This window comes from Cyrtonyx montezumae, unplaced genomic scaffold (assembly GCF_038088225.1).
Source record: "Cyrtonyx montezumae isolate F1298 unplaced genomic scaffold, pur_monq_1.0 scaffold_17, whole genome shotgun sequence".
Taxonomy (NCBI): Eukaryota; Metazoa; Chordata; class Aves; order Galliformes; family Odontophoridae; genus Cyrtonyx; species Cyrtonyx montezumae.
Window position 1 is genome coordinate 7,301,420 of NW_027071903.1, and position 26,228 is coordinate 7,327,647.

General features: G+C 36.3%; 1 protein-coding gene across 2 annotated transcripts in view; it reads left to right on the plus strand.

Moving 5' to 3' along the window:
- The window catches only part of ANKRD27 (ankyrin repeat domain 27), a 41,233-nt gene that overhangs the window by 10,880 nt on the left and 4,125 nt on the right, over positions 1 to 26,228 (plus strand). The window contains exons 3-27 of one of the 2 annotated variants that reach the window (XM_065733186.1): positions 12 to 122; positions 1,112 to 1,268; positions 2,810 to 2,964; positions 3,273 to 3,332; positions 3,423 to 3,476; positions 3,563 to 3,628; positions 3,703 to 3,779; positions 4,125 to 4,246; positions 5,124 to 5,202; positions 6,021 to 6,153; positions 10,099 to 10,191; positions 10,957 to 11,084; positions 11,546 to 11,628; positions 12,045 to 12,160; positions 12,922 to 13,014; positions 13,367 to 13,564; positions 13,876 to 13,935; positions 14,048 to 14,167; positions 17,435 to 17,479; positions 21,132 to 21,254; positions 22,541 to 22,738; positions 23,082 to 23,201; positions 23,763 to 23,924; positions 24,746 to 24,854; positions 25,992 to 26,073. In XM_065733186.1, coding sequence (XP_065589258.1) covers positions 12 to 122; positions 1,112 to 1,268; positions 2,810 to 2,964; positions 3,273 to 3,332; positions 3,423 to 3,476; positions 3,563 to 3,628; positions 3,703 to 3,779; positions 4,125 to 4,246; positions 5,124 to 5,202; positions 6,021 to 6,153; positions 10,099 to 10,191; positions 10,957 to 11,084; positions 11,546 to 11,628; positions 12,045 to 12,160; positions 12,922 to 13,014; positions 13,367 to 13,564; positions 13,876 to 13,935; positions 14,048 to 14,167; positions 17,435 to 17,479; positions 21,132 to 21,254; positions 22,541 to 22,738; positions 23,082 to 23,201; positions 23,763 to 23,924; positions 24,746 to 24,854; positions 25,992 to 26,073 — 2,744 coding nt within the window. Of the gene's footprint in view, positions 1 to 11; positions 123 to 1,111; positions 1,269 to 2,809; positions 2,965 to 3,272; positions 3,356 to 3,422; positions 3,477 to 3,562; positions 3,629 to 3,702; positions 3,780 to 4,124; positions 4,247 to 5,123; positions 5,203 to 6,020; positions 6,154 to 10,098; positions 10,192 to 10,956; positions 11,085 to 11,545; positions 11,629 to 12,044; positions 12,161 to 12,921; positions 13,015 to 13,366; positions 13,565 to 13,875; positions 13,936 to 14,047; positions 14,168 to 17,434; positions 17,480 to 21,131; positions 21,255 to 22,540; positions 22,739 to 23,081; positions 23,202 to 23,762; positions 23,925 to 24,745; positions 24,855 to 25,991; positions 26,074 to 26,228 lie in introns of those variants that run through there. The other variant, XM_065733187.1, reaches the window with a different exon arrangement.

The window sequence follows — 26,228 nt, forward strand, 5'->3', positions numbered from 1 at the left end:
CTCTATTTTAGGTGTTAGTTCCATGCAAAGGAAGCCTTTCAAGCAACTCTCTTTCCAACTGCCAGTTTGAATCATACGTACTGAAGCCGCTAGAAGAAAATTTTCAGACCTTAAATGGAAAGGTATTTGTTCTGGTTTCTTGGGGACACTCTGGAAAATGATTCACTGCAGTTGGCGACTAACTGAACTAATGGTGGTTACAGGAGCTAGTAAAGAGTTAGTGCTAACTGGTGATGTAAATACGCCACCCATCCCTGAGAACACTGTCTTAGATATATTGCACTCTAGCAAAAGTTCTGTTTTGGCATGGACTCAAGAACGGTTGTCCTATTTAGATGGTTATGTTTTTCAGTATGTAACTTTGAAGCTACTTTGTTAAGCTTATCTGTGTTTAAGTTATGGAATTTTTGTCTGTGAATAAAATGGGTTCTCTGCATTTTTGGTTGTTAGATGTGTGATGCAAGGGCCATTTTTACTTAATTGCATCTTTAGCTTTCATACTGCCTGTACTTTATGCAGATGCAAGTTCACCAAGGTTTAAGGCAATTAAGATAGTACTGAGTAGTATCTGAGGCCTGATATAGTGACCTTAATGCAGGGCTATTATAACCAATGCTAATGCTGCATGGGTTTTAGATGATTTTTTCCCAATTGCCATTTTTGCAGTGCATTTTGAGATTTTGCACCTGTTTGCAGGCAGGCATGTAGGTCTTTCTGTGGATGTCCACACTGGAGATCTTCAGGAGATGAAGCTGAGCATGAGAAACTAAAACTGAACTCTAAGCAGGGAATATAAGTTGCATTTTTTTTTCCAGTTCTTTTTCTACTAAAAGTGCTTTAAAATTTGCAGATAGTTACTTGGTTTCAGATAATCTCCCTACTTTTTTTTTTTAGTGGGTGACTTGTGAGGAAAGTGAGTACAAACAAGTTTTTGCTGGCTGACATAAACTGCAGGAATCCCTGTTTGTCTATACAGTGTAAGAATATGAAAATCTGGAGTTTGTGACTTTTCCATGTTGCAAGAATCTCTTATTTTCCTGGAGATATAACTATGCAATGCAGAAGTCAGAGTAATTGCTTTTGTTTTTTTTTTTCCACTTCTTTTCCTCAGGAGATCTTCATACAAGGAAACCTTGTCATCTTAGGAACTGGTTTTAATCATAATCTCTCAGTACCTGTACTTTTTGAGGAAACATTTTACAATGAAAAAGAAGAGAGCTTTAGTATTTTGTGCATAGCCCATCCACTGGAAAAAACAGAAAACTCAGGTAGGTATTGCAGTGATAAACTGATTGCATCTGGTCTTGTTTGCAAATTGAGCAAATTAGTGCCTTTGTTTAATGCACTGTGTTCATTCTGAGAAGTGCTGAGTTAACTGAAAGCTGTCAGCATTTACTGATATGCTGGTGTGGATGTTAGTATGTGGCTGGAAAAGCATTAAGTTGATGCCGGCCAAACTTTAATTCTTATAGGGCTGTGTCCCAGTCTCCATGGTAAAAAAAAAAAAATAAAAAAATAAAATTGTCGCGTATTTGATACAGCTCTTTTTTTTTCTTTGCTTTTGCATTGCTCAGTTTAGTGTTGGCAGTTTAAAGGTAGGATTTAATCTCTTAATGACATCTGTCTTTGGATGCAAATTAGATACACAAAATTGGGTTGTGGTAAATTCTTTCATAGTCATTTAATTAGTGTTCAGAGGGTGTGTAGCACAGCTACGTAGCAGTTCAGTGGAGGTCATTTGTCTCATTAAATTGAGTATATTCTTTTATTCCAAATATGAAAAAGTCTAGATTGATGAGGCTGGAATGCTCTTTCCAAGGCTGCTACTCAGGCTGCGAATGTAAAAGGATTTCCTTATGAGATTTTGTACCATATAAGTAACTGAAACTACTTGAAATGGGATACTTTTAATTCAGAAAAAGCATACATCTAAATAAGTAAGAATGTAAGCGAATGACAAAGTGAAGGGGTACTGAGCAAGTGTGAAAACAGTACTGTGAGAAGAGTGTGCGTTATGCTGGAAATAAAATGGCTGAAATAAATAGAGGATCAAACTATAAATACAAATGTATACATAAAATCTATTCTTCAGTTTTTGGCTATTATTAGTGTAGTTGTACAGCAGCCTTTCAGAAGTGAGGTGACTTGTAATTTGGAGTGAATGAGATCTAAGCCTGTTATTGGTTTCTCTTTGAATGCAGGTGAAGGGCTTGCCTAGAGAAATTTTCTTGGAATATATAAATTAAAAAATTCTTGTGTGTGTATATATATATTTGAAAAGAGGGATAAAGTTATGTTATTTAGAAAAGTGAATTTGGTTCATTGTATACATGGAGTGACTTTGCCCTCTCATTCAGGCAATAGTTGCCTATAATAACCAGCTATTAAATTGGCTATGTAAAAATTCAGGATGTGGGTGTTGTTTTGTCTTATTTTTTACAGCTTGTTTGGAGTGCACATCTTCCTGTGTAGGGGATGCTCAGTCAGTACTGTAATATGTTTCTCTTAAATTTCATGCCTGTCTCATGCTCAAGTTATGAGAGGCAATAAATTACCCCAGACTAAAAGAGCATGCAAAATCAATTTTTAGCTATTCTAAATGGATCCTTGACATAAAAAGGAAAGAGAACTGGCTCAAAGTGTGGTTATTTAACTGCAGTAAGTTCTCTTAATCAAAAGCAACACCTTCAGTTAAAAGCACGCGTAGTGAAATATTCAGTTTACTATAAGTTGGCTTTATATCTGTGACTGGAAAGAGCTCTACTGTGCATGTTTATTCAATGAGTTAATTCTTGGGTTTCATTTTTAGATGAATCTACAGCTTCATCAAACCTTTATTCTCTTAAAAATATTGAAGATGTTAGAGAATTCTTGGGAAGGCACTGTGAGAGATTTGATAAATACATAGGATCTTTCTACCGAACATTTAAAGAACATGAACGGAAAAGCCTCCGCCACTACATAGTCAGTATCTTGCTGCTTGTTGCTTTATTTACTAAATCTAAATCACTTTACTGCTTTGGATGTCTTTTCCTGTTAAGAATTTCAACGTCAGAATAGTCCAGAGAGGAAGGTAGGAAGGGAGGGAGGAATTTGTAACTGTGAACTACTGTGTCTTGACTGTTATGTAAATGCTGTTCTAGCTAAAGATCTTACTTTGCTTTCCTTGACAGTGTGCCCTTCTAAGTTAGGGAAGCTCTCCTTTCTTTGCTCTTTTATTCTTTGTTGCTTCACATCATTAACCCAAATTACTTTTTTCTTTTCCCTCCTAGGATTCTGTCAGTGCACTTTTTACCAAATGTCTCCAGCATCTTCTGAGAGATTCACACTTGGTAAACACATCTCTAAATACATAGTATGTAGTGTTACTTAGGCAATAAATCATTTAACTCCATTGCTGTTTGTGGCTTTTCCTTTTTTAGAAGATGCTTGCAAAGCAAGAAGAGCAGATGAATCTGATTAAACAAGCAGTTGAAGTAAGCTTCTGGAATGAAGGAATATAATTGGCAAGCAATTTTAACTGTTCCTTTCATGTCTAAGCTACTGTTTTTTTTTCCAACAGATGTATATCCACCATGCTATTTATGATCTAGTCTTTAAATATGTGGGGACTATTGAAGCAAGTGAGGTAAGTTTGACTGCTGAAGATGAATTACGTTAATCCGATGCACTTTAAAAACTTGTTGCCTTTCTGTTGATTAGGACGCTGCTTTTAACAAAATCACAAGAAGCCTTCAAGACCTCCAGCAAAAAGACATGGGAGTAAAGCCTGAGTTTAGGTGAGTGTTAGGTTTTGAGTGGTCATTGAGATCCTGTCTCAAATAGGTTTCAGGCAGGCCAAAAAATTATCCTTTAGACAATAGTAAAGTTTTGTTATGCTTCATTCCTTTGAAGAGAGTAAAAGTATCATTTTAAGGCAGTTATTTCATTGAACTTCTTTGCTTTTGTGTTTTTATGCCTCCCATTCAATTTAAAAGGTACAGAAATGCAAGTGCAGGGTGGAGATAGAAATGTGTTAACGCCATTCTTCACTTCATCTTTTAAATAAGTTCAGACTTGAATTTTGGACATCCTGCATAAGAACTATGGTGTGCATTGACTATTTCTTTCAAATTATTTTGTAGTTTTAACATACCACGTGCAAAGCGAGAACTGAGTCAGCTGAACAAATGTACTTCCCCTCAACAGAAGCTACTTTGTCTACGAAAAGTGGTGCAAACTATTATGCAGTCTCCTAGCCAAAGAGGTGAGTAAATAGTGAATTAAAAACTGGTCTCAGAATGTTATCTTTAGTGACTATGCACTGTGGTATACAAACACCTGCTTGAATTAGGCTTGTGGGTTAAGCAGTTTCATGGAGGTCTGCAGATATCCAAATAAAATCATTGCAAGTTAAGCGCTTCAACACTTGGTAAGTGTGAGCTGAAGTACTTGATTAACTGTATGTTGTAGCTACAGCATGGGACAAGGACTCTGTGAGTTAGGACTTTCTCAAGTAGAAGAAAAATGTCATCCATCCATTTAAAATACTGAAGATTGCTGTTGATTCATTCTTGTCTGCCTGCCTGTGCTCCATGATCTTGAAATCAAAAGTCTAGAGAAGTATCACTGCAAAATGCAGTGTTGGAGGAGCAGGATCAGGCAAAGCTTATATGTGCTGCATTCAGGGTGTCTCTGTTGATTCTGTGATAGGAAATTACAGACCTGTTTATCTGATTCTTATTTTGTGTAGCCTGGGAAGAGAAGGTACTTCCAATAGGCAAATGAAGTAGAACGCTGAAATACTGCTTTCTTCACAGCATCACTTTCTTTTTCCAGAAAGGCCCTTGGGGTATGGCAAAACTTGTCAACAGGCAGTGTTCACCTTCAAGCCAGTGTCCTGACCTCTCTCCACTGAAGAGGGAGGGAATTAATGGATATTGCAGTTGTATTTGTTTTTATGGCTCCTGGCAGCCTATTTTTAGGGAGTGATGGAGAGAGAGCAACACCCTTCTGAAGGGTTGCATTAGTTACTCATCAGCTGGGAGAACTGACTGTCGTAGAAGGCAGAGCTCCATTTATGGACATCAGTTTTGGTTTGACCTGTGAGATTACTAATATCAGATGTAAATTCTTTCTTTTAGTTAACATGGAAACCATGTGTGCAGATGATCTTCTCTCTGTCTTGCTGTATTTACTTGTAAAAACAGAAATCCCAAACTGGTATGTAACTTCTTTGGCTCCATCTCATTGTTTGTAATGGTGCTGTGGGGTCAAACATTTCTGGACCTTTAGTAGTAGCCTACCCAAAGTGTAAGAGGGGTGATGTGATGCAGAAAACTAGACTGATAAACAGCAAAGATGTATTTACTGTGACAGAATTCAGGACTTACTGGGAATTTAAGTGTTGTTTTCCAGACGTGGAATCAAATCAAACTGTTGTAATGGGGAATCTCCCATTTCCTGGATCTGCATGTCCAGTATGGACTTTGCATTGGTTCATCCACATCTGCATTGGAACTGCAAAATTTTGTAGCTTCTATTTGCTTGATATACTTTATATGGAGAAATATGATTTGAATGCTTAATTGCTTGCTAGCATATCTCTTACATTTATTTCATCTATTGGGAAAGGTAGGTATAAACCTTTCAGCATGTCTGAACTATAGTGTTAGTGTGTCACATATCCCACATGTTAACTAAAAATTAAATGAAAATACTATTAATTTACCCTGATACTTAAAGTGCTTGAAGCATTAACATGCTTGAAACTTCTGATGTTATTTCTTACTCTTGTTTTTATCTTGTCCTTTGTATTTGTTGTATCTAGTTTTTAACTTTATTGCATAAAGAGGAATTGAAGTGTTATAATCCTTCCACAAAGCTCAGTACAGTTATGATATTTCCAGCCTAATAATTTTTCTATAAGTTTAACTCACATTTAATATCTGCCTGGATTTTCTGAAATGAGCTGTGGTATTAAGGTATGTGATGTAGTGTCATATTAACTTTAATGATTCATGGTTTTAACTTTATTTCAGGATGGCCAACTTGAGTTACATCAAAAACTTCAGGCTTTGCAGTTCGGTGAAGGATGAATTGGGGTACTGTCTAACCTCAGTTGAGGCTGCAATAGAATACATACGACAAGGCAACCTCTCTGACAGATCAACAGTAAGCTACTCTTAAATCTCTCAAATGTGATTTTGATAAGCTCGTAGGACTGTGTACCACTGTTGGGTGTAAATCCAATCAGAAGAAGCAAACAGCTAACAAGTTATTTTTCCACACCTTAAAAGGTTAGGAGCCAGCTATACCTGCAGCAGAAACTAAAATATTAGAATGAAGTCCCAGTCCTGTAGCAACACTTGCTCACTGTACACTTTTAGGAGTAGTTAAATGTGAAATATGAAGTAGATTTCTCTTCATATGTCTAGAAAAAGACAACCCTTTTTTCAAGAGCTAATTTTAAGAAAGTTTTTAATACTTTCTCTCCATTTTCATTATGTTGTGGTTGTGAAAGCAATTCAGTATATCATAGGAGGCATAGCTTGAACTTCAACACTTTTTTTCTTGTAATTTTAAAAAGCTTGACTAGCAGAATGAACATTTAGTGGATAATTTTACATTACACTGCAGTCTCCAAGTTCTTTAAAAAAAAAGTTTGCAGTGCATATAACTGTTACACGAAGTTGGTAATTCATTGGGTATGCAGGACTGTATCATGTTTGATGTTCAAGTACCATCTAATTTGTTTCTCAGGATTTCTAACACAGCAGGGACTAGAAGTTTGTGGATGTGTTGCAGCTAGACCTTCTGTCAATCAGATCTAATCCCTTTGGGCTGATTAAGAATGATATTGATGTGACTTTAGAGACTTTTGTGCTCTGAAAACTTTCCAGCTTATTAAAGATATCCAATCAAGCATCTTCTGCTTAAAAGAGAATAAAAATAAGTCTACTACTGCTAAACTAGTTTTTCATGCTCTGTTGTAGAAATCAAAAGTAGCTAACTCAGAACCAGAATGAATTTGATGTGTCTCAGTCTGTCCAACTGCAGAGCTTTGGAATGTAATTGCAGGAGCTGGACTATTGGCTCAGTGTGCAGGGCTTGGGATGGGACAACCTGGGGTACAATCTTATATACTTAGCTGTCATTTTAGACTTTTTGCTATTTTTGGTTTTGTTATTTATGAATTTGTCATGCATGTGTTTGTACACTCAAAAAGAAACACTCATGTAATGAAACTGTGGTACTTGTTTGCAGTATTGTTTCAAATTGTTAAGGAAAAAAGAATAAATATTAGTTTAAAAGGAAAACAACTTGCTAGTCAATTTTGCTTCCTGCAGTCACTTGGCTATCATTAATAATTAATACACAAATAGCAGTGCTAATGGTCTGAAAGGAGAACTGGAGCCAAAGTAGTGTTATCTTCCACAAAAAATGTAAGCAAGTTGAAGAAAAAATAAAAACTTTCTGATGAAGTGCCTGCTCCTATCCCTTCCTACACTAAGGCAGCTTTTTTTTATTATTATTGACTGGAATTGCCCTAACTGATTATAAGAAGTATCACTGCCAATAAGATACTGTACTTATTTATCTGGGGGATGCTTGTCTTGAAAGATGAGCTACCTCTCTCTCCAAGTCTGTATGAGGGCAGTCATATGCTACTTCTGTAAGTGTTTGTACAGGTATACAGTGTTCAGAAGAGCAAACTTTCCCCCATAGGTCAGCTGCATCAGCTCCAGTTTTGGGCTGCTAGTTCCCTACTTTCTGCCTTTCCACTTACGTATATGAGCAAGCAATAAGAACTCTCCACACCTCCATTCACAGCAGTCAGCATGGCTTGAAGACTAGATGAGGAAAAAAGGAGAGCCTTGAAGACTAAGGAATGAGTCACCCTTTGGTCTCTAGCACAGATTAAAAGGGAAGACCATTGTCTGTACTGCAGGTAGAGAAAGGAGAGGTTGGCACATCTACAACAAAGAGGCAGAAACTAGCAGATAGCCCCACCATGGGAACTGAGAAAAGGGAGCACGGAGGTAGATGAACGTAGCAGGAACTTCTGATGAAATTGCTTTCCCCTCAGAAACCTAGCAGTTTAGGTATTTCCTTTATTTCGTGATAAGGGAGAGCTGCTTTCTGCATGAGAACAGCAGTTGTTAAATTGATGTCCCATGGCTTACATCTCCAGATTGTGCTCAAAGGGTTTCGGGCTCTAGCTGAGCAAGAACATTACTGTGCCCTGGGCCTTCATTACAGCTCCTCATGTGGCTATGCTTAATTTTATAGTTGGCTTCAGATGGTGTTTCTGGGTGGCTGACTAATGCTCTTGTCCAATCCCTAATGAAACTGACTACAGAAGGGGAACTCAGCAGGGGGTAATGTACCCTGTGGGATAATGGTATATCATCTTAATGTCAGTAAGAAAATTGCACTTAAAGACTTCGCTCAGTCCCTTCACTCAATATGATACAAGTCTTGGGGAGATTTTCAGTGTGGGTCAAAAGGCAGAGAGAAGTATGCAACTGATGGCATGAAGGACTACGTTTTATTTTATGGTGTTTGTCAAATTTATTCAATGGGATTCCAGTTTAATTAGTATTGGACTTTTGTTAAGTTCCTGTGCACAGCTAATACACAGACCTAATGTAGAGAGTTGAAGGCAGGTGTAAAACAGGGAATTGGTAGAAGGTGTACAAGAAAATAGGTAGATTTAGATTCTTGTATGGAAAGAGCTGTAGGTGGCTGTGAAGATGGAACTGGAGAAGTGCATGGGGAAGGCGAAGGAAGTCTCCAACAGAAGCTGAGGTTAATAGATTTCAGGGAGTGGGGTGAGGAGAGTGAGTTTTCACAAGCTTTCTATGGAAGTTATTCTATACAGGTTGCTGTGTGGATACATGGATACATCTCTGTGGGTACAAATGTCTCTGGGTATAGAGAATAGCATCAGGAAAAAACATCATTAATGTTTGGTTGTAGATTAAAAAAACCCTTAAATACAGCTGTTATACCCCATGAAGTCCCACTCTAAGCAAAACTTTATTTTAATTCCTGGAGTGTAAGTTAAGCTCCTACAAGCAGTTTTGTCTTTGAAGGTCTTATTTTGGTATCAGCCAATTCCTGGCCCTTACGCCGTTCCTTTTTTTACCTTCTTATTTTTAAGATATCTAGTTTCACCTGTGATGGACTCTGAGATTCTCTGTAAAATATGAAGCACTCAAGCACCTAATGAAATTCTGATGAGTAATTTCAGTATTAAAGATCTAACATTTTTTATGGCTAATAAAAATTATGATCAGTTGTTTTCTTATGGAAGTTATCCCTGTTCACCACTGAAGAATCTATCCAAGGAGATCAATGGTCATGTCCTTCCATATTCTGAAAAGATAGATGTGGGTACCTTCAGCTGAAGGGCCTAGATTTGAGAAACTGGTGAATGTCACATTCATACTTCTAAATTCAAAACCAATAAAAATGATTTCACATCAGCCAATAACTTTTTCTTTGTAATAAAATGAAATCTGAGCTAACAACTTTTCATCTGTTATTATAGAAAAGGCAAAGCAAATAGGCATTCACATCTTCAGCTATTTATGCTACACAAATAGTTCAGGCTTTAAAAGCTGTCAGTTAAATTAGCTGTGCTGTTACAAAGGCTGAGCTTATGAACATGCAACCAGGTGACTGTGAAGACATGTTAAGATTGTACAGACTGACTAGTGAGTTTACAAAGAGACCATGTGCTTTATGAAGGAGTTGTTAATATTATGATAGAGAACAGATCCATGTCTAGGTTGCAGGTGCTCGGTTTATACTGCAATCTTTGATTATTTATCCATTCTAAAATCTCAACATATTGAAAGAAGGTCTATCTATAGATAATGTACTGTGAAGTATAGTTCTGAACTTTTATCTCTATAGACTTATCAGATGCTTCTGATAACATCACTGGCCTTAACAACTGAGGATATTTTTAGACAGCTTTGCAAGAGAGGTGTTGATTTTGAGACTTCCTTGATGAGATTTCTAGAAACTCTGGATTTTTACTGACTGCAATTTTTAATTTTTACTTGTAAATAAGTATATTGGTGATTGTTCTATGTATTTTATCTTCAGGAATCTGATAGACTGTGTGACAAGCTGCTTTTAAGACAGAGGATGAACTTTTTGTCCCAGATGTCTGCTACTCCAATAGAGTGCTTATTTAAGGTGTGTAACTTTATCGGTGAAACTACATACATACTTATTTCATATTTAAATACTGCCCTATATGCAATTTTCTACATATGATGCAGTATTATTAGTACTGCTAAAAATATTTAGTAGTTGTTAAAAGTATGTTTGTGTTTCTGTGCTAAAACATTTCCAAGTCAATATGACTGTACGCATTCTGCTGCCTAAGAAATATGGATTCAGATGACAATGAAATGCTACTGCTGTTGGTATTGATCAGTCCATTTAAAGCATGAATGTAATGCTAGTAATTGCTTGTGTCTCACTACATTTAGTGCTTAAAATTAAAGAGATTGCTGGGATAACTTAAATGTAGTCACCTGATGGCTACTTCATATTACATGCTTATCTCTGATTGTTCTAAAAGAATTTTCCACGTACAAGGAAACAAAGCAGAGCTTCTAATTATATGTGTTTGCTGCATATGGCTAGAGTCTTAGTAATTTTATAGAAACGCTTTTGCACAGAGGGAGCTCAATTTTGTGAGTGTCTAATGGTTTTAATTTTTTTTAATAGAAAGTGAGGTTAGCCAAGAACAGAGTATTTTTAATGCTGAATGCCCATTAAAGAGTTTTTTGTTGTGACATTATTCATTTCTGCTTTCTAATGGTTGAGTATGTGTCTTTTCTGAGCAGTTTTTGGTTTTGTGCTTCAGTAACTTGTTTTTTTTTTCTATTTTTTTATGAGGATGATGTTTTATATCAGTTCTTCATTCTCTTTTTTTCTCTTGGCTTTTTGTAGCATATTGCTTCAGGTAATCAGGAGGAAGTGGAGCGATTACTAAGTCAAGGTGACAGTGATAAGGACACTGTACAAAAAATGTGTCATCCACTCTGTTACTGTGACAAATGTGAGAAGCTTGTTTCTGGGTAAGCACTTCTCATCTCTACAAATGCAGGAAAAGCTATGTAGAAGCATTCATTGAAGATTAACTTTAGGAAGTATGTTGCTTTCAGTTATGGAAGATGCTGGTAGCACTTTAGTATGTAATAGAGATCATGTGTTCATATAGTTTGAAAAAAGCAGAAGAAATATTAGGAGGGTACTGAATGCTTTGGATCCAGGCACGTTTTGTGATGGAGACTGTGTATCTTCTGCTAAGTATGGTGTGGAATGTTTCTTCTCTTGAGCAAAACTTAGATATCATGGAGAAAAACACTCTCAAAAAATGTAATGCTCTGGATAGAATAATTTGTCACTGTGAAAAGTTAAAGGATAAGGAGTTCCAGCATCAGTTTCTTGTCAGCCTTGGCAATTTCTCTCTGTTCGTCTCCTCGTTACCCCTTCTGCATGGGTAACTGAGCTGCTTTTAAACCACTGTGTTTTGCAGGAAACTGAATGATCCTTCAATTATCACTCCATTTTCCCGAGATGATCGGGGTTATACACCACTTCACATAGCTGCTATTTGTGGTGAGTCTTCTTGTTTTGCTTTGCTGATGTTTTCTCCTTGTGTTCCACTTCTTCCTGTTAAGATCTTTTCAAACTTTCACTATACAGTCAATTTTGCATTGAAGTGTTTGTAGCTTATTAGCTATGAGAACTGGTATCTTGGCCCATGCTGAAGTTGCTGTATTTTCTTTTAAGCTAGCTCAGTTTCATACAGGGAGATTATTGTTTGCTTGATGACAGTTTACTTTTACCAAGGTGGTCCTTTCTTCAGTTGTGAAAAAAAGTTAGAATTTCACCAGAAACCAGTCATAGCTTTAAAGAACTTGCAAATTGAGAAATTAATAATTTCTTTCTCCTGCAGCTGCATGGTACATGGAAGTAGCAATGTTCTTTTGAAAACTTTACTTCTCTCTTCTAATGACTCTGTATTTTCCAAGGGCAAGCATCATTAGTGGATTTACTAGTAGCCAAAGGAGCCATTGTCAATGCTACGGATTACCATGGTTCAACTCCACTTCACCTTGCCTGTCAGAAGGGATATCAAAACGTTACGGTAAGCACTAAAAGGCTTAATTAGAAATAAAAGCAAGTACTTAACCTAAATAATAAATATCTGACTCTTGTTAGGCTGTTCTACTGTTATTATCATTTGGGTCTTTTAAGAAGTTTTTACTAGACATGTATGTGCTATCAGAATTGAGGATCTTTCAGCATTTTTATTTGCATATTTTTATTTTTCCTTTACTGGAAGGTTTTCTGCCATTCCTACTAAGCAAGTAATTCACAGTTGTAAATGCCTGAGAATTAATCAATTTTATCAGTACAAATCTCTGATATGTAGAATCAGTGGAAAGCCTGTTAACTTCTTACTCTTGGTGAGGACAAAAGAGCCATCGCAGTCATTGGGATTAATTAAATTTCTTTAAATTGTGTTTAGGATATACTGCGTATGTTGTGTACTTGAATTTTGTGTATGTGAGATCCCTAAGTGACCAAGGCTTAAATGACTGTATGTCCCCAAAACTATAGATTGCTAATATGTGGGGTAAATTAGTGTGTTTGCTGCAGTAGGTGATTCATTTTTTCAGTGACAAATCTGAATATGTAGCCAGCGGCTTTATTTTTTTCTTGGGTTAGGAAAAGAAAGAGATGCTGTAATGCCAAAAGGGACTGTTAGTATTTGAAGCAGGAGAGAGACACAGTTTTTTCACGAAGTGTTTCATCATACTAGGAACCTAAAGGAATGTACAAAGTAACAGTTGTTTCTAACTTAATTTTTTAGTTATAGTTGTCTGCTTTTATTTTTCTTCTAAGCTTCTCTTATTGCACTATAAGGCAAGTACTGACGTTCAAGACAATAATGGAAATACTCCACTTCATTTAGCCTGCACTTATGGTCATGAGGATGTAAGTAATTGTTTTGTAACAAACTAAGTGGACATCTGAATGGAAGGGATTTAAATCATGATGTGAGTTTGCACTGGACTTCAAGTGTTATAAAATAAATAAATTGGAGAGTAACTGTTTAATACTGTAAATTAAGATTTTATTCAGTAGTTCATAACAATTTTAATTAACATTCGCATTAAATATAATATGTGCTAATTTAGTTATTTGATTTTAACTCTTCTTTTAATAACACTCAGCTTTAAAAGACTGTCTTTTAGGCAATGGATTGTATGAGTAGGAATGAAAACCCATTTAGGTTTGCACGTTATATGAATCAATAATTTATTGATGGCTTTCTTTTTCCTTCCAGTGCGTTAAAGCTTTAGTCTACTACAATGTGCATTCCTGTAGACTAGATATTGGAAATGAAAAGGGAGATAGCCCTCTCCATATAGCTGCTCGATGGGGTTATCAAGGGATCATAGAAGTGCTTTTGCAAAATGGGGCAAACCCACATACTCAAAACCGGATGAAAGAGACTTCGCTACAGTGTGCATTAAATTCCAAGGTACTGTTGTTTATCTTTGAGCTTGTTTTCTCTTCGGTGCAGTTCCACAGAAGGGTGGCTGCTTACCTGTTAATAAGATTTTGTACTTTGGTACTATTAGAGTTAAAATGTATGTTTGGTTTTGAGGTAAAATGGTGACGTTTTAAATCTGATAGTACAGATGCAATCTCTCAGTATTACGGAACATAAATCTGTAAACTGGTACTTTTAATCTGCTAATTTTTAATTTGTTACTAATATTAGGTTGTCAGCTAATTTATATTTCAGTCAGTGGAGTTACACTGTTTTTCCTTATTTATATTTTTATGCAGATTTTGTCACTGATGGAATTAAACTATCTAACTTTTGAACGGGGACAGAGTGCTTCTGAGGTAACAACCAGTGCAAATCACTAAACATTTTTTTCTTACATTTAACCTGCTTAATCTGAAGAGGCTTAACTGTTTTTCTTTTTTCTTTTTTTTTTTTTTTGCCAACTTGAAGTCATCACTTCGGTCTCCTCAGCACTCAACAGAAACTTTCAGCAGAGGATCATCTGTCTCAAGTTTGTCATCAGCATCAATTGATATAAGACAAGATGAAGTGAAGAACAGTTACAAAGAGGTAAGACTGAGGTAAAAGCAAAGTGAGTGAATCTAGAGAAGCAATATTTTGCAGGACTGTTTTAAACTGTTGTGTTTTTTTTTTTTTAGCTTCATTTGGGACCTTAAATCCATAATTTTGATTATACCCTCCCAAGACTATCATATCCTCACTCCTTCTGGTGCTTCTGTTTGTATTTTTTTTTTTATCTTCCTGTCCCATTTTCTACAATTTGATCTTCTCAGTATCTTTGTTTTCCTCCATTTCATTTCTGCATTTAAATTCTTTGCATTCCGCCTGATAAAATAGTCTCCTCTTTCCAAAATTTCCTGTTTTCCAAAAATCATTGGGAAACTTACAGATGTAAAGCTTGCCAAAAGGACAATATTAATTCACACTTTGATATCAGTTTACTCTGTGGGATCCTAGATGTCAGAGCGTACCTCTCTGTGCACTCAGGCTCTGTAAATGAGGTCTAATGTAAGTAAAACGTTACCTGATAGATTGAGGATTTGCTTTTCATTGAGGGAACAAATTTGTCACTCCTGAGAGCTAAGACTGTAGTTCAAACCAGGGGAAAAGATTACAAGCAGCTTACACCTTATATTCTTGGGGTTAATGACCTCTTCCCATAATCCAGCTTTAGGTCAGTTCTGTTTGCCAGGTTTCAAATGGGATCACTGCTGTTATTCTTACTAAGCAAAGAGACAAAGGCCTAATCCTGAGAGATCCTCACGGAGGGAATGCCACTGGAAGTAATGGGAAACTGATAAGGTCAGTTTTCTAGACTTCAAGGCTTAGATCATGGATTAAAGGAATGCAGTGGATCTTTTTTACTGCTAGTTAAGGCATATGTCTTGAATGTGTCATGTTTACAACTTAAAAAAGAAAGTAAAAGAGCCAGACACGTAAATTTGGAATGTTGCTTGTTGGAACTAATAACTCTTAACACAATTTCTGTTCAGCAGCAGAAAAGCTGGGTATATATATATGAGTGAGTTACAGTAGGTTTCATCTAGTGGGTTTGTTTCTTTTGTTTTTACATTTAAAGGAGACTACTTACCTTCTACATAGGAGTGAGAAAGCAAGCTGGAAAGATGCAGGAATGCATGTAGCAGACATCTTAAGTCCAGCATCTTTGTCCAAGAACTCTTAATAATCCATAAGCCAGATAGCTTATGTATTTCTCCACTGTTAAGGCCTGGGGCAGCTTTTAGAACTCTAAGAAGGTTGTTATTTTTGGAAAGAAATTATTAGAGCTTGTGGATCACTTGCTATTGCTGTTAGGTATCTTCTGTGTGATAAGATTGATCGCTGAAAATCATGAAGAGCTTCTACGGTGACATTATTCTGTATGATTAGAGAACTGTGCCAAGGGAAATTTAAGGAAGGTACAGATCTTAATATATCTAGTCGATTTTAGGTACACCTGTGCAGAGGATATTAGCTTATCTACCTTCACATGTCTGAAAGACAATTGTCTTAAGTTTAGTCACCTGTTTTTCTCCTTAATTGGTGGAGAGAAGTTAGTACCTCCAGAGCACCATTCATCTCAAACATCTTAGATGCTTAATTTGAGTTGAGCTGTACTTGGGTGTTGTTTGTTGACTGCATTCTATTTTCCAGGTACCAGGGAGGGAGTTTAGATTTAGGCAGATGGCTTTTAGACATTCCAAGTTGAGTAAGAAGAATGCTGCCTTGAGTGTCTAGTGCATGACTTCAGGGAGCTTCACCTTTTATTAGAACTGTAGTAATGTGGAAAAAAAAAATTAGTAGCTTCCCTAAAAAGAAATAAAAAGGGATGGAGAGATTTAATCTAGCCTCTGGTCTTTTGCCTGTACAAGATTTGTCCTGTTCTGCTGAAACCCTAGAGGAGATCAGACCTTTGAAATATGACTTCCTTTTAGTTTCATTCTTCCACGTTTGCTGTACCAGATATTGTAGTCACAGCCTGCTTGTTTTCCATCTGAGATTCCCTTCCTACTTTATGTATTTGCAGAGAAATTCTTAAATATCCTTAAAAGTCTTTTGCTGTTCTTGCAGCGTTTCACTGCCCCATATCCATTCGCAGTATCTGTGCAGACATTACCATTCTGTTTATCCAAATGTAACATAATTTAAATATTCTTAACTTGGTATTTGTCACCTGGCATATGATAAAATTCCTTCCAGAAATGCTATAGAAAGTAGCCGATAATTTATGCACAAAATGTAGAGTTAATCAGAAACATTTTATATACATTCATGCCTTTTAAAAATTAAACTCTATATGTTACTAACAGCTTTCTGATAAATAATTGTTTCCCAGAATGTACTAGAGGTGTAAAGTGAAAAACAGCTAGTTTGTACTCAAGTGGGCTACTTTCAACTTAAGAATAGATCAGCAATTCCCTTTTTCCCCACCCTTCCAGAAAAGTGAAGACTACCTGAAATACTGTAGTGCTGAAACATAAGCTCAGTGTTACTGATGTGTAAATTGCCATTAGTAATGTGAGTAAAGCTGTGCACTTTCAAGGAGAGTCCATTCATTTCTGCTACATGAATAATAGTGCCTCCTTTGAATGATACTGTCACATACATTTTCTAAAAGGAGTTTTCCACAGTAGCACCAGAGAACAGTGAGAGGTGAAAGTATTTTATTGCTAACAGTTATATCTTTCTGTACAGCACGCTGAGCATTTGTTATAAATGTGTTGAGATGCAGCTGTAATGAACAATCTTTATCATATTTAGACAAAGATTGAAATGCAACTCTAGCTGTTACTCTGTGATGTCTTCAACTTGAAATTTAACTTGATTGAAACAACTTTGTTCTCGCAGCAGTCTCTTTGGTGGTATTGGCACAGTACTAATTTGCTGAAGTTGACAAGAGCCCAAATGGCAGTAGTGTTTGTCAGGGCAGGAGTTTAGGAGTTTGACTTGAGTAGCGTTTTCTTTAGTCTTAAACTCACAGCAGTAATGTATGGTCAGCTGCTGCTGAGGCAACTTAATGTTGTGTATCGCTTTATATGGCTTTCCCTTTTTTGTGAACCACTTGTTTTCTATTTAGGTTAGAATTATTTATCTTTAACTGAACAAGTCAGAGATCACTGAATGACTGCAAATTCAAAGCTTTTGTACTTCTTTGCATTTAAAGGAAGGCGTTTTTTTCTTTAAAACTTTTTTAGCAAATAAAAAATGGCCAGCACTAATCCATCTATATGAGCTTAGGGGCTAGTAAGGGAGATGAGATTTTCTATATACAGCTTAATACTAGCAAAGCAAATGAATTGTTTTCTTCATACATAGGTGGAAAAACTTCTAAGAGCAGTTGCTGATGGAGATCTGGAAATGGTGAGTCCTAAAATGGCTGTTGAATATTACTGAATTCCAATTTATCTCATTCAAATTGAGGAAGTTATTCATTAATTACAAAGTAAGAATGCTTCACTTACATCTTGCTTCAGAAACAGTCATGCTTGTTTTCTACCAAGAATTTTCACTTGTTGTCCTCAAATCATTTTACCTACAGTCTTTGAGAGGGGTATTATTTGGACATTTTCATGACCTCATGCAGTAAAGAAATGAATTTGAGTAGTATAATGCAGTGTCAGCTAGATGCAAGCTATTGATTTAATTAAACATACTTCTTTTAATTGCAGGTTTAAATTACATTAATGATATTTATTGGGGTGCCATTATGATTTTGAAAAAAGTTATACAGCTGATGGAGCTATTATTGGGTCATCTTCACCAGAATTTTGTTGGTAGCAGTTTTTGAAAAGAACAAGACATTTTCATGACTTCCAAGAGCTGAGATTTAACTTAAAAAATGTACCAGTGTGTACATGAAACCACTGTTATCCCATTAATCCCCTGTACTCAAGCTATGTTGTAGATTATGCTCGTTTCCCAGAAGAGATGTTACAGATAACAAATAAAATCCAAGGAGTTGGAAATTCAAGGAAAATCTGCTTGCTTAGTATTAGTGGAGTTGGCTTTATTTGTCCCAATTCTCCTGATATACAGGGTTGCTATTTCTGTTTCATTTTTGTGGTTTTTCTTGACCCTTGATCTTGCTGCTCCCAAGGATCATAGTATGATTTTTACACTTACTGAATTTGGTATTCTTCTGGGGTCATTACATGAATAGCATCTTGTATATTGGTATATTTTACAATCCTTTTTTTGTTTTCTATTTTTGTCAGTTTAAACCATTTTGTCCTTCATGAAGTACTGCTATTTAAAAATGCATGCCTACCCATCTCTAAAGATGAAAAGAACTTGGAAAGCTCAAGCTGCACTGTCAAATGCTGTTGGTAGATGGTGAGCATGGTGCCTTGTAGAAGAGTAAAGAGACATGTACACTGAGATCATAATACTGAACTGGATATACAGTCATCAGAAAAACCCCCTGCACCAATCGTCATGGAACTGGGCCAAGCCAGCCCTTAAACACAGGGAAACTAAGATTAGTTGTTAAGAAAATCTGATTTTGACAGTGGATCCAATAGAAAGAGTTACTATTCCCAGTTGCTTGTTCCTGTGCTACAGAAGTACATTCTGTCTGTTCCCGTATGTGATCTGATGCACGTTCTGGAAATTGAGTGGTGGTATTTACACTTTATTGACTTATGGCACGTTCTGGTGATGTAATGTTTTTAAAGCCAGAAATGCTTTTTAATTCCTACACTTCTGGATTATCTAATGGTTTCAATGTTGTCTACTGTTTATTTTGTACTTAACCACATGTATGCATAGGCAGTGTAAATGAAAAATAGGCCCTTATTTGGTTATCGTGATACACTTTTAATTGTATTTTATGCTGAGAGAAACTTTAGCTAACAGCAGTCAATATGGAATAGAAGTTACCTTAGGAGAATACAATTTCTCTGTAGTCTAGATTTCTCTTCAGTAGATGAGTTGATGTTTATAATAGTATTAGATTCAGAGCTGGTGTCCTGTAGCTTGTGATACTTGTTTTGATATACTTTTGAGTTACTATGACCATTTATGACTAGAATTTTGAAAAATAAGATGTTTCCAATGACATTCCCCTGAAAAATCGAAGATACATAGGGGGGTGTATGTTTCTTAACTGTTTTGTACTTCACAAGACAAAACCATGCACCTGTGTAAGAATGTAGGATTTCTTTTCTGGAGGCATATTCTGAAAAAATCATGTAGGTGATATGTATTGGGAGTTCACGTCCTAATCACAGTCATAATAAAAAGAGATATTGTACCTTGCAAAATTGTTAATACCAATTCTCTCGTGTATTTTGTCCCAGTTTGCTGATAAAAAGGAATTTATTTATCAGCAGATAGAGGAAAGAATCATGGGAAAGAAATATAAATGTCATTATTCCAGTTTACAACATAGCTTAATCTTAGCAATTCTTTCCAGGTCAGCCCTTCAGTCCTTTCAAGAAGCAGCATTATATACAGCAGTGATATTTACTATTGCCTTGGCAGATAGTGATCAAGAGCGTATTACAATTAATTCTTCACAGATTTTGTCAAAATCTAAGCTGTTACAAAATATTTAAGGAAAATTAAATGTATTGTTATAATCTTCTAGAAGATAAATATCTAGCACTGGTGAAGAGACACCGTCGGTGAGAAGTACTTAGAAATCTGATCTGTGTATTCAGATGACAGAGTCTCCTTTTTTTTTTGTGGCTTTACTTTCCATATTACTTAAGTTCATGTAAAACTGTTCATTAGAAAGAGAAATGTTCTATTGCATGGCATGGAAATACCTGGTTGCATATCAGCGTGTCATCTACAGCTTGTATATCTATTTTAAAAAGGGTTATTTGAAAATTCTAATCTTGTTCAGACGGCTCAAGGTCTGTCTCCATAGGAACAAAAGCATCAGAAGGGTCATTAGTGCTGTTGAAGATTTCTCCTCTGTCAGCCAGCTCAGCTTTGTGAGAGGAGGCATTAAAACAACGTGCCATGGAACTGGAAGATGTAACAAAAATAGTAATTATGCTGTGATTCAAAAAACACATCTTCTGTCATTATCATAACACCTTCAAACTTCAAAAGCAATTATACTTCAGATTAGAGATAATTATGTTAATCGGTAACAGTTATTTTAATTAGCTGACCCAATGACAATTCTGCATTTTGAAAATAACATTCAGCTCACTTTTGTAAATCTTAACTGTCTTCAGTGGGAAAGAAGTATTTGAGGACGACATGGAAGGAGGATCTATCTAGAAGGGATGAAGCTTTATTCCCAAAATATGCTTCAGTTATGTAGCAGCTTTTTGGAAGGAGGTTCTCAAGCTATACTTTACAGGTATAACATGGTCAGATGCTGCAGTAGAGGAGCCTTGATAGAGTCATGACTAGTTCTAAAATATCTTTAGTTTACACAAGATTAATGTGTAGTGTAAAAATGTATTTCTTATCATTCAGTGTGTCACTGCTTGCAGACTTCACAGGAGTGCTCTGAATCCTAAGACTAGTTTCACTGAAGGGCTCTCTTTTAAAAAGGAGACATTATACATTGAAGAAAACTAAAACTATCAAGCTTCTGGGAAGTTAGAGACCTAAGAAAAGTCAGTGCCCCTGCAAAGTTTGGATGTCGATTAAATGTGGTTATCCTTGCCACTTCTTGTGTTTGTTAAAGAAAAAGATGAAACAAAATTCGTGTTGACATGAGCTGGCACAAATCTTGGTCTAATCATCATCTGAGCTAAAGGGATTTGGAAGGTTTGAGCAGAGGTGAGCACTGAAGTCTTGATTAGGCAGCAGGAAGTCATTTATAATTTACTTCACTGCTATACTTGGTGAATTTTGTAGCTGCATTGTCAACAATAACTTTTGATATTTTAATTTGCCTTAGGGGAAGTGATGCCAGGAGGAAACTATATAGTCTTCCTGTAGTGTTCACAAGTATTTGTTTGTAAAACTGTAGTTGTATGCAGTATGCAGATTTATTAGGATGTGGAACCTTTGGGATATATAAAGGACAACTTGCTTTTTATACCAGGTACGTTATCTCTTGGAATGGACAGAAGAGGACTTAGAAGATGAAGATGACACAGTCAGTACATCAAAACCAGAATTCTGCCATCCATTATGCCAGTGCTCAAAATGTGGGCCAGCACAAAAGGTTAGAATATTCATTCTATAAACAGAATAATTTGTGTTCATGTAATTCAACTTTTAGCTCCAGGGAAATAGCATTCATATTGCCCAACAGCTTGATTGCTCTGTTCAAACAGCAATTAAATATGTGCAGACCATAATAGAGCTCATCTGATGATATTAAATTGTACAGAGACTTATTTATCATGGAGTCAAGAGGTTTTAAAGTACACTTTTTTTTTTTTTTTTAATATGGAATGATCCAGGCTTCTAGGAAATAGAGAGCCAATTGCTTGCCCCTTAGGAAGAATTGCTACTTTTTAAGACATAGCTATCTGGATAAGTCATTGGAAAATAAACCAAATTATACATTTTCACTGCATTGGCTATTTTGAAATAAAAGTATCTGTAGAGTAAACAGCAAAAATGTGAGATGGCTTAATTCCTCACTGCTGCCTTACACTCATTTTGTGCAGGGTCTGTGGTTTATTCTTTGATAACTTGTGTCCTTGCACATCTGAATACAGAGTCCATGTGTTAAAGATGCCACAGCCAGAGAGTATGAAGATCTGCTTGTGTCAGGGAAAGAGTGGCACTGGCTGTGGAATTTGCTTGCCTACTGAATGAAAAGCAGAAGTCACCTGATCTGGTTAGGCATACCTTTTAAAGAACACTGAGGTCAGGCAGAATGAAAGATTATCTACCACTGTGAACGTTAGGCACCCGTGCAATTTATAAGAGGAGTGAAAATAAACACTTCTGTGTAAGCCCTGTTCCAGGTAGTTTTCTTGACTCTCTATGAGGGTGTCTGTGCTCTGGAACAACGATCCTTGCACATGAATAAAAATATTTTTAGTTATTATCTGTATTACCTACTAGTATTACCTAGTGCAGTAAAATAGGTACATAGTGTCTGCAAGAGCATGAGCATCTATTTGCTCATAAAGTATTAACACCCACTCTATCCATTTAACAGCATCCTAACAGCTATATCAAAACTGTAGGACTTACTTTCATCTCAACCTGAACAGCTTTAGCCCTTTTTTACTAATGTGAATACTTTGCCAGGAATTTCTATATAGGGAGCTATCATACTGGAAGAAAAAGAGAAAAAACTTGAAAAATGCTGTCAAACTGCTTTTGATTCACCAGCTGTTTTCCTGAAGATCTTCACTGAAGTTCTGTAGTGGAAGTTCTTGCAATATCTGTCTGTTTGCTTGGTGTTTCACTTAGTAGGTATTTGATTGCTTTTTTGGACAATAGAAAGTAACAGAATTAATTATGTATTTTGTTTTGTGTATTCGTCAACAGAAATTTGCAAGGGTCCCTGCTAATGGCCTTGGTGTAAATGTTTCAAATCAAGATGGTTATACACCACTTCATATGGCTGCATTGCATGGGCACTCTGACCTTGTCTCTCTCTTGTTGAAACATGGAGCCAGTATCAGTGCCAAGAATGCAGAACATGCAGTACCTCTTCATTTAGCCTGCCAGAAAGGTCACTTCCAGGTAATGAAGCCTCTTAATAAATGCAAGCTATTTAACACAGAAACATCAGCAAAGAGCTCTTCTGTGAGATAAGCAACAAGATAAACCAGTTAACAGTTAATTTAATGATTCTTAAGGCTGAGGTGGTGCTTGGTTGGTTGGTTTGTATGACCTAAAATACGGAAACTAATATGATAAGAGTTAGTGCTTGTGATTGTCATCTGTTTGGCAAAAGTGAGACTTGTTTTCTTCAATCTTTTTTCTTCCATCCCTTTTTCATTCTACGTTTACAAATATATGCATATAAAGAAATGCTCATGATTGCAGTTAGTATCTTAAATAAAAAAGTGATTTCTTCCAACAGGTGGTAGAATGTCTAATGGATTATAATGCTAAACAAAATAAAAAGGATATATATGGAAATACTCCTTTAATATATGCATGCTTGAATGGTCACTATGAGACTACTGCCTTGTTGTTACAGGTAAGATCACTGAAAACAGTGTTCAGATTAGTATTTTGATGTGGTATGCATGCTTATTCAGGACTTGGTATTATTGTAGTTTTTCTCCACTCAGAAAAAAAAAAAGCATTTGTTCCTCTCCCTCCTTTCATACTTTTTGATGAGATAAATGTTACTTTGCGATTGCACAGCTAACTGCTTTTATGGAACTTCTCTGTGACAGATGGTAGATTTTCTTGCTTGAGATCGTATCAAATGTTGTATTTTTTTAGCATTTTGTGTTGTTTTTGTTTAAGTCTCTTTTAAACTTGGCCTACATAGTAGATAGATACAAAAAATGAAATGAGTTTCTCCATGAAACTGTGGCTATGAGAGAGTAGGAAATAATATGGCCAGGTGGCTTATTGTTGAACTGGTGATTGCTAGCATATGTATTCTGTTTTTGTATACAGCCACAAAGCTGCTGTTGCTTTGTTCTCGTGCTACATAGAAAATGAAAGGGGAGAAAAGCACAACAATAATGTGCTATCTCGGTTTTATGCTGCTGCTTCTTTATAACTCTGATTTTATTTTGCTGTCCAGCATGGAGCTTCTGTTAACCTTTCTAATGCCAAAGGAAATACAGCACTGCACGAGGCCGTGATAGGGAAGAATGAAGCCCTGGTAGACTTGCTGCTTCAGAATGGTGCGATGACACACATACGGAATGAAAGGAACTGCACCCCTGCAGACAGTGCTGAGCCGGTGAGTGCACGAAGTTTGCTTCCAGCACTGGATTTTCTGAAGTTCCATAGGCGTAGTGTAAAACAAATAGAACTGTCATTGCAGCATTTGCAGCCCTTCGTTGACCAAAAGTTTTATGTGATATAAAGACTAAGGTGCCTGTTTATTGTACTATGACTTGTGTATGTGAAAACTGGAGTGCTTCTAAAATAAAAATCCTAGACAAAAAGGATGAGCCAAGGAAGAGTGAAAGCACATGCGTGTATGAAAAGGGCACAAAAATCAATTCTAATAGTGGCAGAGAGAGCAGAAGAAATGCTGACTGTAGGAAAACAAACATCCTGTCCTAATCATTTACCCTGCTAGCAATCCTGTTTTACCCACCATGTTTTGCCCCTTGTGCTTTTTTATATCTATTATCTTATCATCATCAACTCTTTTGTTTTATTAATACTCCATTATAAGGAAATATTCTTGAAATTATTTGATGCATGGTTCCTATCTTACTGTACTTCAATAGCTTCTGATGTTTAGCGTAATGGCCACAAAATTCTGTACTGCATCAATTTCAGTACATTAACACATTAACAATCATAAATGAGCTTACCATCAGTGGTATAATTAGGAATAGTAGACAAAGACTACAAAAAGCATTCTGGTATATTGCACCTTATGGAACATGGGCTTTGTCTAGAGTCAAGCTGATATGAAGCTGATATGAAGTATATAAAGAGGTATTTCTGTGCATGTGGCAGCTGACACACCTGCAAGGACTGTAATTCTAAAACTACTTTTCTTTCCTTATTTTTATTTGAACACTGATGAAAACTTCTAAAATTAAGAATTCAAATATCATTAAGTTGCTGGAAACAGCAGCAAGCTGTGTACCTACATCAGCAGAGGGAGAAAGAGAATGTGAGCATCATGCTACTATCAAGATAAGAAAAAAAGGTACATGTCCTATTTCCACTGGTATGAATAAAAAGAGATTGAGGAATTAATGTATCACAATATTATTTATATATAATTAAAGACTAGCCAGCTGTTTTTTATATTTATTACAGGTAACAATTAGAATAATATAACTGAATTCAGCAGACTTACAATTTACACCTATGTGACATCTTCCACAAACTGAGTTTTCACTTTTTTGGTGGATAGCAGGAAATACTAAAGCATTTCATGTTAAAAAACATAGCATGTTTGAGATGATATCGTTAACCATGCAATACTTTTCAGTCCATTTCAGTGCAAGGAAAAAGGGATTAAATCACCTCTGCTTGTCATTGACATTGCCCTAAAACTGATTAGGCAACGATACATCAGTGAGTTACTGTCTCTCAGATTATGGGACAGAAATCAAAGCTACAGAAACAATTTTCTAGACCAGCAAGCAAGATTTGCAAAACAATGCCTTTCTGCAAATGGCAGCATTTAGTACAGTATAAGAAAATACACTGAGACACATGGTACAGTTTGACAGTACAGCTGAGCTGATGTAGCAGCTTATTACCACTTAAAAGAAATGGTGTTACTTCCTGGCCTGTCATCACCTCATCTCTCCCTCCCTCTGCTTCACATTGTCCTTTCCTTATGCTGGCTCAGAAGTTTTTCAGGTGATTTCCCAGCTGATACAGTTCAGAAACAGAGAAGAAGGGATGTAACAAGTAACAAATTTTGTGCTGAACTCCACGATTCAGCATAGCAAAGGGCCTGCTGTGGAAAGAAGGCAGTGAGGCTGATGGCCAGTATGGAGGGAAGAGGAGGGGCAGAAGTGCCCATTTCAGCATCCATGAGTTTTAGTTAGACTTCTCAAAATACCTCATCTGCTTCCTGAGGAAAGAATGAAAATATTTTGCTAAAACAAAATTTATCACCATATGTTGATGCCAGAGACTGATACAGTCCTTTCAAATATAACGGGAATAGTTTTTAAAAGACTGGCATAAGACTTAACTGAGTAGAGTTAAGGAAGAAGTTTATTTAAATCGTCTGTCAGTAGATAACACTTCTCATTGAGAACTTTTGTTTTAATTCTTCATTGTGACTAAGCTGCACTTTTAGCTGCCTGTTCTTTTAAACCCTTAGTGAATTCTGAGCCATGTGAGAAAGCCGATGATCCCATAAGCAGACAACATCAACTCGTCCAATCAATTAACAGATTTAACAAGTAAGCATAGAAGCTTTCTTGGAAGTACATTTGTTGCCCATAAGCAAACAAAACGCGTAACTATAAAGCCCCAAAGTGGGCCATGTGTTGTTGCACATCAGATATGACTAATTTCACAGTAGATGTTAATCCACAGAGCCAAGCACGTTAATAGC